We start from the raw sequence: 11,799 nt of genomic DNA on the forward strand, positions 1-11,799 counted from the left end.
ATTTGAGATCATAAATGACTTGTTAAGCGATGTGTGTTTTTCTTTCCTGACCCGCACAGCTGGTGAATCTCACACAGATGAAGCTGAACTAGATGAATTTCCAGTGTTCAAATCCCCCGAGCCACAAACCCTAAGAGACTCGTGATGCTTATCGCGACTCGTTCCCTCGGCGGGCGCGTCAGGAGCGTCGCTCTGCGGTGAGCGCGGCACGTCTGCAGACGCAGCAGGTGAAGCGGTGGGCTTGTGGTGGGTAAAGACGAGCAGGAGCTCCAGGGGGAGATGGAGGGACTGGTGGGCTTCTTTGTGCGCATTGATCTCTTCATTTTTCAACCTTGTCTTCTTTGCATCTTTCTAGGAACTCGACAGAACGCGCTTTGTGCGCTTTCTTGAAAGTGGCTTTGGTAGGAAAGTGTCTTCAAGTGAAAACGAATGTAAAGTGAGGTGAAGGAACATGTTATAATGTTCCCCTCTCGCTCTTTGCATTATATTAGGCCTTTATGAAGTTAGTTTTAAACGCAATTTTTAACGGTACGAGTTTAGGCAACTTTTGTCAATAAGGTTAATTAAAATTAGTTAACTACCTTAGTTAACATGAACTAAGAATGAACAATACTTAAACAGCATTCATTAATCTTAGTTCATATTAGGCTAATTCCAAACATTTACTAATACATCATTAAAACCAACATTATTTAATGCACTGTGAACTAACATGAACAATGAACAGCTGTATTTTAATTAAATAACATGAACAGAGATTAACTAATGCTGTAACAAATGTATTGCTCATTGTTAGTTTATGTTAGTTAATACATTATGTCATGAACCTTATTGTAAAGTGTTACATAAAAATATTCACAACATGCAGTTCTATTGATCAAGAATATATAAAAATGTAAAAACAAGAACAAAACAGAAAAAGAGAAAATGCATAAATAAGATTATACAGTGCATGAAAACATTTTTCAGCCTATTATTATTGTTATTATTATTAAAACACTGGGTTGTTTCAAATCATGTTTGGGTCAAATATGAACAAACCCAACCGTTGGTTTATTGGGTTAATTTAATAAAGTAAAATGTTTAACCCAACTGTTGGGTTTGTCCATACTTGACCAAAACATGGGTTAAAAAAAACATACTTTTTATAGTCTAACAAAATGATCAATAAGTTATGACACATGTTTTTACATTGCTTTAAATCAAAATATGTTAAGTAATTTTCAAGTCAGTTTAATACAACTTAAGTTGAAATGAATTCAATTTTTAAGTTCAATCAACCTGGATGTTTAAGGCAGCAACATTTTTATTTATTTTTTACAGTGTTCAATTTTCTTCCTGTTTGGTAGTTTGTCTTCCCTTGTTCTGCTGAAGATGTTCTTCAAAAATCTACAAAAAAAGTAAAACTACAATGGCTTTGTCCCTCTGCATGCTGGGTAATGTCCCTCAGCATTGTGTACACACTGAAATCACAAACCAAATCACACAGTGGATCATTGTGGGCGCAGTGTTTCTCGTCTCTGTGGTCTCATGAACGTTTCTTTAACCCAGCGTCTCACAGCTGCTTAATATTCAGTGTTTTTTTTAATCTTCTGATTGGTCGTATAAGTACAGAGAGGAGTTGAAGCTCGTATGAAGTCAATGATCTCCCAGAAGAACACTGTTCTGATCAGAGGTTAGTCTTTCATCTCAATGGTGTTTTAGTATCAGATGTTTATTTTTTCCTAAAAATTACCCAATAGTCTCTACACTCTAAACAATGCTGGGTTGTTTTAACCCAATTTTGGGTCAAATATGGACAAACCCAAACGTGTGGTTAAAAATGTGATTTAAAAAATTAACCCAACGGATGGGTTTTTTCATATTTGACCCAAATTTGGATTGAAACAACCCAGCATGTTTTAGACTGTAGTAAGAGTAAAGAGCTGTATAATAAACGTGTCTCAGATCAGTTTTGCACTTATATTCACAGGCAAGAAGTGCTTTTATTAGTATTTTTTGGCATGTTTTAACATCATATAATCAAGATGCCTCAAGGCTCAAGGCGTTTACACCTCAAGGTTCCACTTGAGGTGTAAAATGACAAGATAAGAAGTCTTGTTTTCTGAGAAATTGATCAACATGATGTGAGTTTATGATTAAAACCAGGTCAAATATCTGCTAGTGGGGTCAGAAAAAGAAACTTAATTCAAAGGGATAACACGTTTTATTTATTTCTGATCCGATTTGGTGTTTATTTCTTCACATTTTAAGCATTCGATTGTTACAGTATTTTCGTATAATTTGTCCTGTTGCATCTCATGTAAATGTACACTCTGGAAAATAAAGGTTCTTTATTGGCATTGAAGGTTCCATTAAGAATCTTTACAGTACATGGAATCTTTTCATTCCACAAAAGGTTCTTTATAGTGGGAAAAAAGTTCTTTAGATTTTTTATTTAAATGTTCTTCATAATAAGAAAAAAAATGGTTCTTTTAAGAACTGTTCACTGAAAGGTTCTTTCTATGGCATCGCTGTGAAAACCACCTTTTGGAACCTTTATTTTTAAGAGTGTATCTTGATTCAAGAAAACAAGACAACAAAACTAAGAAAGAACATCACTTTTTGCATCAGACAAGATTTAAGTTTATAACCAAAAGTCAATATAAAATGATCTAAGCTGCTCTCCACATTTATTTTACAGACTCTTAGCGGCTTGTTTGAGTCGGTTTTATTTCTCCTGAGGGATAGAAACGTCTGATACTTTGAAATATAACAGAGAACATCTCCAGCTACATCATGGGACTTACTCAGTTATGATGGCGTATGAGTTTGACATGCATCTGCTCTTTTATCCTGGATGGCCGCGATGAAGACCGAGCAGATTTACCAGGCGTCCTGATTTGAAGTCTCGTGAGGACACATCAGAAAACATTCACACTTCCTGTGAGTTTGGAGAAGCTTCACTACTGAATCACAACTCAATATAGCAGACGCTTGTCTTCATCGCCCGGACACCCGCCGGTGAGTCTGACGCCGACACATACACAGATAATAACTCACAGAAAGACCAAAAGAAATTTAACATGGTTGCACATCTAAATTCTTTTGATTTTAAATAGTTTTTTCTTGTTGTTTGCAAATAATGCCAAAGGTGTCGCATGCATTAGTGCATCAAAAACAACTTTTAATTAGTGCTGTCAATTGATTAAAATAATTAACTAGATTAATCACACGGGATTAATCGTGATTAATCGTAATAAAAACACGCTTTTAATCTATTTTATAATGCAATAATTTCACAGTTAATCTCCAAATTAATGTAAAACGACATAAAGACAGTATATATTTTTATTATATTTTATATAGTCTTGCCGTTCTCGTTGTTTGCGATTAATGCCGAAGGTGTCGCATGCATTAGTGCATCAAAAACAACTTTTAATATGTGCTTATTGGTTTAGTATAATCATATTTTTTTTTGGTTTCTTTTATTTTCATGATTTTCAGACAAACATAGACTGTCTGTGAGTTGCTTTTGCAGTTGCAAAGGATATTACATTGAAATAAACTTGAGTTTTAATTTAAAGCATCCTGAGAGTGTTTATTGGGTCTAGAAACAGTATAAATTGTCTAAATGAGACCATAAATGATGTTGAAAATATGTCCACAATGGCCACATTTGAACTAGTTTTTAACCTTGTATGAAGAGGGTCCATGAACGTCCATATCGGAACACGTAAAAAAAAAAGACGTCATAAAAACGTTCCTTCTGGCTCCTCAGTGGACGTCTTTTCAACGTACGCTTGTGACAAAGACGTTGAAAAGACGTCTTTTGAACATAATTTTCCTCAGTGGGTCCGATTCAATTAATGCATGTGTATTTGAGTTTTAGTTATTAATAAGATGAAAGTTAAATCGACTCTTTGGAGGAGTTTCAGTAAGAATGATGTTGAGCTGCAGGTGAGTGAGCCGGCGCAGGTGTTTCTCGTCTCTAAACCTCAGATTCTGTGGTCTTTAACTGAATTCACTCTTCAGCAGCTGCAACACAGTCAACCACACACACACACACACACACACACTGCACTGAACACTCAATCTGTTTCACTAGATTAAACCTGTTACAGCGAAACATGCTTCACATACAAGGCTCATCGGGATCACATGTTCATATTCTCACAATAATTCAGGAATTATTGATTCATGTTTATTATGATTTGGAGAATTTATCAAAATTATATGCTGATACTATTTATTATATTAGGAATTTAGGTATAGATTATATTCTGACAGTTTCTACACACTCATACTTTATGTATTGATACTTATATATTATTTATTATATCAAATGTAATAGTATTTACTTTCATTTATTGGATCATTTATCTATGATTTAGAGAATTAAGCAAAATAACAATACTGATACTACAAGTATTTTAGATTATGTTCATTAGGATTCATATTTATCTATAAATATTTTAATATTTTTGTCCCCTTTATATATTATAATTTATGCATTCATATTTGATATTTTATAATGGGGATTATTAAGCAAAATAACAATAATTATTAATTACAATTTTGAATACATTTATTTTGTTTATTATGGTACTTTCTAGATAATGATCATTTATTTTAACATTTTTATATGTATTATATTATACTATATTGTTATAGTATTTACCTTCATTTATTGGTTCATTTATCTTCTGATGTGGAGAATTAATCAAAATAACAGTACTGCTATTAATTAATACATTATATTTTGAATAAATGTATATTAAAATATGTTTAATATTATTTTTCCAATGATCATTTTAAAGTATTTACCTTCATTTACTTTTTTGACAATATAACAATAAAAAAACTGATGCTAATTCTTATATAATATTATGAACAAATGCATAAGTCTATTTTATATTTTATTGTATTATAGGCTATTATATATATATCAGGCTTGTGCACAATTCAGAATTGAATTGAGAATGACTCCTGAATTCCAATTCAATTCTTGAATTTGAATTGAATTTGAATTGATGTCAAGATGTCAGGATCTAGAATTGCAATTCGAATTTGAATTAAAGGAAGCAGAATTGCAATTCAAAACAAATTCTAAAAAATTCATATAGACATTGTAAGTGAAGTGTTTAACAATGAAGCTTTACGGACAGATATGATTGCATTACATATTCTATAAATGATATTAGTTTGATCTACTTGTACAGATTGCATTAACAGGAAATATTTCCCCCATGCAGCAATGAATGTTAAAAGCTCTAATCACAGTACAAATAATTAAGTTTGATTTATTGTAATTTCAATTTTGTGGAACATGATAAAACATGACTCCATTTCCCAGAATTACTTTCATAAATCTTTAGAAAAACAAAAACAATTTGAGGTGGACATTTGTTTATACACTTACTATTCTATTCAGTATAATCATCTTATAGTATATTGAACTAATTAACTTATTGATAATGTATTCATAATAATAAAACATTTAGGATTTGTTGTGCTTTCATTTCAGATTATAATCTGACCTCGGATTCATTCCCACTGAAGAAATGCCTCGCTCCTTTTTAGTGAGAAGCAAGAGGGCGGGGCATCACTCCACACGCTCCGCCCACTCTCAGCCTCCTGACCAATCACAGGCTCTGGAGCTGCTGCCCGCTTCCACCTCCGACATCAGGCGGCCGCCGGTGTGCCGGACCGATAACAGCACTGATGGAGCTGAAGCCGAACACACACCAGCAGGTACACAAACACCAGATCGACACCAGCAGTGACTGCAACACTGGGGCAGATCCTCCACGATATGAAACACTTACATTGTGGGAGTTTCTCATCACATCTAAAGACACTCATAATGAAAATAGGGTCTGAATTACAACCTTTGAGAACATGATCACTCGCAGCTCATGAGAACCTATCATGAACAAACATCCCATGAATGACTTCCATGAATTGATACAATCATGACAACTTGAATGAGTCATTATGATCTTTTTTTCATTAGCCTAACTAAATACCTCACCACTAACTATTCTTTTCTATTGTGAGTAAATTACACCATGTCTCACCGTGACGACCTGATATTATGCTGTTCATCTTTAAGAGTACAATTCCCATAATGCTTTGCGGAGTGAATTAATAGGGAAGAGAACTGAGTGAGTGATTCAATGAATGCACTGCAGAAATGATTAAATCCTTGTCTAATACTCCTCAAAAGTTCGGGAAACAGTTGTGACGGGAGAAACAAAGATTTTCGAAACTCTGGATTAATTGAACTACTGTTTCCGAGCGCTCTGAACACCACAGGCTGGCGCCACCTGCTGGTCAAAACAGTGTAAATGCAACGAAAACATGTATAATCTCACCTCTTACAAACCAATTGCACATTTTCATGAAAGTGTAATCTATTAAATGTCATCTACAAATAATTAAATATGATGGTCCTGTGAAAAATTATGTTCTTTTATTATTTTGTAGTGTTTTGCCTGTTATAAGGCAGGGATTTTGCAAACTAGGTGAAATCAAATTTGCTGAAATCATGTGACTTGGCGAGTTTGAAACAAGCTCTGAAACCCCGATTGAAAGCAGATATCTAAATGTTGAGAAGCTTCATGAAGCAGTGTTTCGAAAGCACCCATCACCTAGCTAGTAACATTGTTTTATTTTAATTCATCATAATTGCATACTAAGAAGAAAACACAACATCTTGTATTCTTTTGTGTGTGTGTGATGCCAGTGGAGCAGCCTGGTGTTTATTCGTCTGACCTGTCGTTGTCTCCTGCTGCTGTGGAGAGACAGAGCGATCTTGAGCGTCTGATTCAAGCTTTACTCAGTCACCATCAGATGACCAACGTCCAGACGCCACTGTGCGAGTGTCCGCTCTGTGCGAAGGTGAGGAACTCGGGCCTGGTCCTGCACGTGTGTGTGTGTGTGTGTGTGTGTGTGTGTGTGTGTGTGTGTGTGTGTGTGTGTGTCCTTTATTTTAACACACCTGATGGAAATCATCAGCTCATCAGCAGAGAACAAATCTATTCAGGGAACTTTTACATGCCAATGATGTGCTAAGGGTACATTTACACGACATCGATATGCTTAAAACGGAGAAGTTTTTCCTTTGCGTTTTCCGCGTACAGGCGTCACCATTGTCAAAACGATCCACATTCACACGGATCAGCGAATACGACTAAAAACACTGCATTCTGCTGCCAGGCCATTAGATGGCGATAAAACACTATAGACTGAACACGTAATACGCATGTGCATAACGTCATCGTCTTCAGAGATTCGCGTTTTTGTTGTTTGCACGGAGACCGTTTTCAAAAACTTGCACTTTGAAACCCGTTTTCAAAACTTAGCATTTTTAAGCACCCAAAACGCCGTTGTCGTGTAAATTAACAGCCAAAACGCATAAATAGTTTATGTGTTTAGTTGAAAACAGTGTCATGTAAACAGCCCCTAAAACTATTTTTTTTTCCTTTGCTCGTTTGAAAAATTTTCCGTACAGGCGACAACGTTGTCAAAACGATCCCCGTTCACACGGATCTGTGAAAACGAGTAAAAACGCTGTATTATGCCAGGCCAGTAGATGGCGATGTCCCGCTGAAAAGAAACACTAGGCACCTATAGATTAACCATGTCATGCGCATGCGCATGATGTCATCACTTTCACAAATTCAAGTTTTTCTATTTTACAGGAAGACGACAATGATATTGTTTACACGACACCATTTTTAGCTAAAACGGAAAACTTTTTATGTGTTTTGGTCGTTCAGTAACACAACAATGTCGTTTTGGGGGCCTGAAATCGCAAACTTTTGAAAACGGGTTTCAAAGTGTACGTTTTTAAAAACGACATCGTTATCATCTCTGTGTAAACTAAAGAAATGTAAATTCGTGAAAAAGGTGACGTGATGTGTAGGTGTTCAGACTATGTAGGTGTGTAGTAATCTGCTAATTCTTTTGGCTAAATTTTGTATTCATGAATGTAAATTTGGAGGAAATAAGCCTTTGTTTTAACTTTAAGATTAAAAATTCAACAATACCTAAACACAATGTTGTGTTTAAAAAATAAGAAAGCTGCAAAGTGTGTTTCAATTTGTAAACAATTTCACATTATTTAACGTTTAATTTGGTGCTGTTTCTTTATATGTCTTTTTTGTTGTTTTGTTTACTCAATGTGCCCCCTTGACTGTTGTAATTCTTTAAAATCAATTCAGACACATTTTTTTTAAATAAAAATGCAGGTGCATAGTGTTAATTTACAATGTGCCATCGCCATCTACTGGCCTGACATGAATATTAGCTTTGACAACGTTGTCATCTGTACGCAAAACCTTTCAGCAACGCAAAGGAAAAACGTTTCTGTTTTTAGTGCCTCGTCGTCATGTAAATGTACCCAAAAACCTGCTCTTTGAAATCCGTTTTTTTTTTTTTTTTTTTTTTTTTTGTGCAATTTCAGGCCCACAAAACACAGCTGTACAAAACACAGCTGTAAATGAACAGCCAAAACGCATAAAAGGTTTTCTGTTTTTAGTTGTCGTGTATTCGGCCCCTTAGATAGAAACATTTATTTATTCAGCAGATCGATTGGCTCACTAATGAAAAAGGGGATTTAACAGATTAATGAAGTATTTCTAGAACACTAAATTATATTTTATTAAGCAAAACATACAGAACAATAGATTAAAATATAAAGATTATGTATAATTGATTAAACTGATTTTCCCTTAAGATAGTCCTTATGTGATCACCTGACATGATTTTCACACATTTACATCACATGTGGTTTTTGTGTGATTCTTAAACATTTCATGTGCAAATACACGTTTTAAACCTCAAATGGGATTTGCATATGATCACATGAGATTGTCACATTGTTCTGGTGTGTGTTTTTGATCAATGCCATTTCCATCACTGGTGATATTGTGTAATATATATTAATATTAGCCTACTATGTCTTCTGTAGGTCCTTTCCTCTGCTGTAGGTTTGACATCTCACTTGTGCAAGTCACATGTCAACAGGGCTGCTCACCCATTGGCCGGCTCCACGAGCCACGCCCAACAGCACTATGGGTACAGACATCCAGGAATCCTCAGGGTGAGAATAAGTACTAAAGAAACTTATTTTACTTCAGCTAGTTACCCAGGAAACATTTGTCATTCATTTTGTGTAACTTTATGTACTTAAATAACTAAATGTGTGTGTATAGGCTAATAACTAATATAGGTTAGTATAGGCTATAAAAACTAATAAAAATGCCAAAAACAACAAAATTACACAAATTTTAACTAAATCTAAAATGAAAATATATACTACTTTTTTTTTTTAGGCATGAAGTAGTATGCAACACATGTTTAATTCAGCGAGTGGCGTCTGGTTATCATCTCTGAAATAAAAAATAATAGGTTAGTTATTTATTTCTAATCAGATTTTGTGTAAAACGTCGGAAATCTTGAAAGTCTGATCGAATAATACTGAGTACTTTGCAGGTCATCCAGATATCATTCATACAGAAAATATACTACATAAATCAATATAAAGAGCAGAATGTAAGCTGTGTGTTTGTGTGTGTGTTTCAGGAGAGGAGTTTTGCCTGTAAGATTTGTGGGAAGGTGTTCAAGAGGTCGTCGACTCTGTCCACACACCTGCTCATTCACTCGGACACACGCCCTTTCCCGTGTCCTTTCTGCGGGAAGAGATTCCACCAGAAATCTGACATGAAGAAACACACCTTCATACACACTGGTAAAATACACACATAATGAGCTTTCCATTGACTTCTAATGTTTTTACTCTAAGCTAATCATATTTTCTTTTTAACTGAGTATTGTTCACACCATGTCCCAACCAGACGCGTCGCAGCGACGTGATAAAGGACATCTTTAATCGTTTTTTTTTCCATACGCGCCACTGTTTTATTTTAGAAACGCTGCAACGTCGCACTGAAACTCTGTTGGTATTTTTATAATTAGTATTAATATAATTGTTAAATTTATTTTTTGCCACTCTTTAATATTTGAATTATATTACCAGAAAACTGAACATTTAGCGTTGTCAGGCTGTTATCTGTGCTTAATAGTTAAAACAACGGCGCTGAGGCCTCGGGTTTATGCCTGCTGTAAATTTGAGCGGCCACAAGATGGCGCGGGTTTCGACACGCTTGATGCTTCTAATCTTTTCCCGGAACAATCAGGGGAAATCCTCAGTGCTGTATGAGGCTTCATTTGCCCATCCCTACTATCTTCATCGTGAAACCCCCCTCCCAAAAAAACGGAGCCCTCATCCATCGTCTTTTGTGCTCTATTTAATCCTTTTTCCACCCCCAGTCTCTCAAAACGGTGCGAAACCCGGTGTTTCTCTCAATCAGTCTCATTAATTAGTAGCCAAGACAATATCCCAAAATGCAGCTCACATTAAAATAGTTCAGATTTGATGATGTAGCCTATGGATAATACTCACCTCAGATATCGAACATAAATTAAAGGAAACAAAAACGTTCAAACTGTGAGAAGAACAATGTTAACAATCAAGTGTATTCTACCACAGAGATTGTTTCAGACACTCAGTAATAATGTTAAAATGATGTAATAATAATATATTTTATTATTTACTTATCTATTTCATTGCGTGTGTAGTAAATGCTTGCAAAGAGGCCCCGCCCACACTCACTTCTGATTGGCTGTGAGAAAGTTTTCAAATATTTTGTTGCGTCTGTTGTAGGCATGATCTTGTCACTGGCTGGATTTTATCGCATCGCATCGCGTCTGGTTATGTCACGGATGTAATTAGCAATTAGCTGCATGCGTAGAAAGTAGACAGTAAGGCAGAGCTAATGTGTGTTTGTGATCTCTCAGGTGAGAAGCCTCATGTGTGTGTGGTGTGCGGTAAAGCGTTCAGTCAGAGCTCGAATCTGATCACACACAGCAGAAAGCACAGCAGTTTCCAGCCGTTCAGCTGCCCGCACTGCTCTCTCAGCTTCCAGAGGAGAATGGACCTACAGCGCCACCTACAGACTCACTCAGAGAACCACTGCGCACACACACACCTGCTGTAGGGGGTCATGTTTTTCTCTGCTAAATCTATCAGAGAAATCTAAATCTATCTAATGTTGTTGTTGTAGCTTACAAAACATTTGTTTTTGTGTAACTGCACCCGTTGTTGCAATGTGAAATGTGTCCGAATACTTCAAGCTGACATCACATACTGTATAGCTTTAAGACCTGTAATAACGGGCTCTTCATGTGTCATGTGCTGTGTTTGTGGTTATGACGTCATGATCATGAGGAAAGTGTTAAATTCAAGTCACCGATTTCAAATGAAATGTCGTTTTCGTGTTTTATGGGGACTTTATAGAATTATTTTTATATTGTACAAACTGCATATTCTGTCCTCTTACACTAACTCTACCCCTAAACCTACCCATCACACACAACTTTCTGCAGTTTTTCAAAAGAAATCACTTAATAATGTTTATTAGCTGTTTTTCACATGGGGACTAAAAGTCTCCCGACAAGGATTTTGGATACTTTGTTGGGACATTTTGTTCCCATAATGTACGGCTTGCAGGCCACATAAACACAACAACACACACACACACACACACACGCACGCACGCACGCACACACACACACACACACACACACACACACACACACACACACACACACACACACACAAACTTGTTCCTTGATACACCTTTACACTCAAGGTATTTAAAGTTTCTGGGACTCATTTCTAACACGTTATGTTTATTATATCAGATACAAATACTCTGTAAAATAAACTATATTATGATCAAATTAGTTGTT

At 35.7% G+C, this 11,799-nt stretch overlaps 1 protein-coding gene across 1 annotated transcript; it reads left to right on the plus strand.

Moving 5' to 3' along the window:
• The first annotated feature begins 331 nt into the window (after positions 1 to 331).
• On the plus strand, positions 332 to 11,799 carry LOC143710895 (uncharacterized). The gene is made up of 8 exons (XM_077202118.1): positions 332 to 441; positions 1,615 to 1,675; positions 2,855 to 3,003; positions 5,507 to 5,733; positions 6,728 to 6,882; positions 8,957 to 9,088; positions 9,571 to 9,736; positions 10,846 to 11,799. The coding sequence occupies exons 4-8, from the start codon at positions 5,544 to 5,546 to the stop codon at positions 11,043 to 11,045; spliced, it is 843 nt and encodes a 280-aa protein (XP_077058233.1). The 5' UTR covers positions 332 to 441; positions 1,615 to 1,675; positions 2,855 to 3,003; positions 5,507 to 5,543; the 3' UTR covers positions 11,046 to 11,799.

This window comes from Siphateles boraxobius, unplaced genomic scaffold (assembly GCF_051911475.1).
Source record: "Siphateles boraxobius isolate OS27281-9 unplaced genomic scaffold, OSU_SipBor_1 49, whole genome shotgun sequence".
Lineage (NCBI taxonomy): Eukaryota > Metazoa > Chordata > Actinopteri > Cypriniformes > Leuciscidae > Siphateles > Siphateles boraxobius.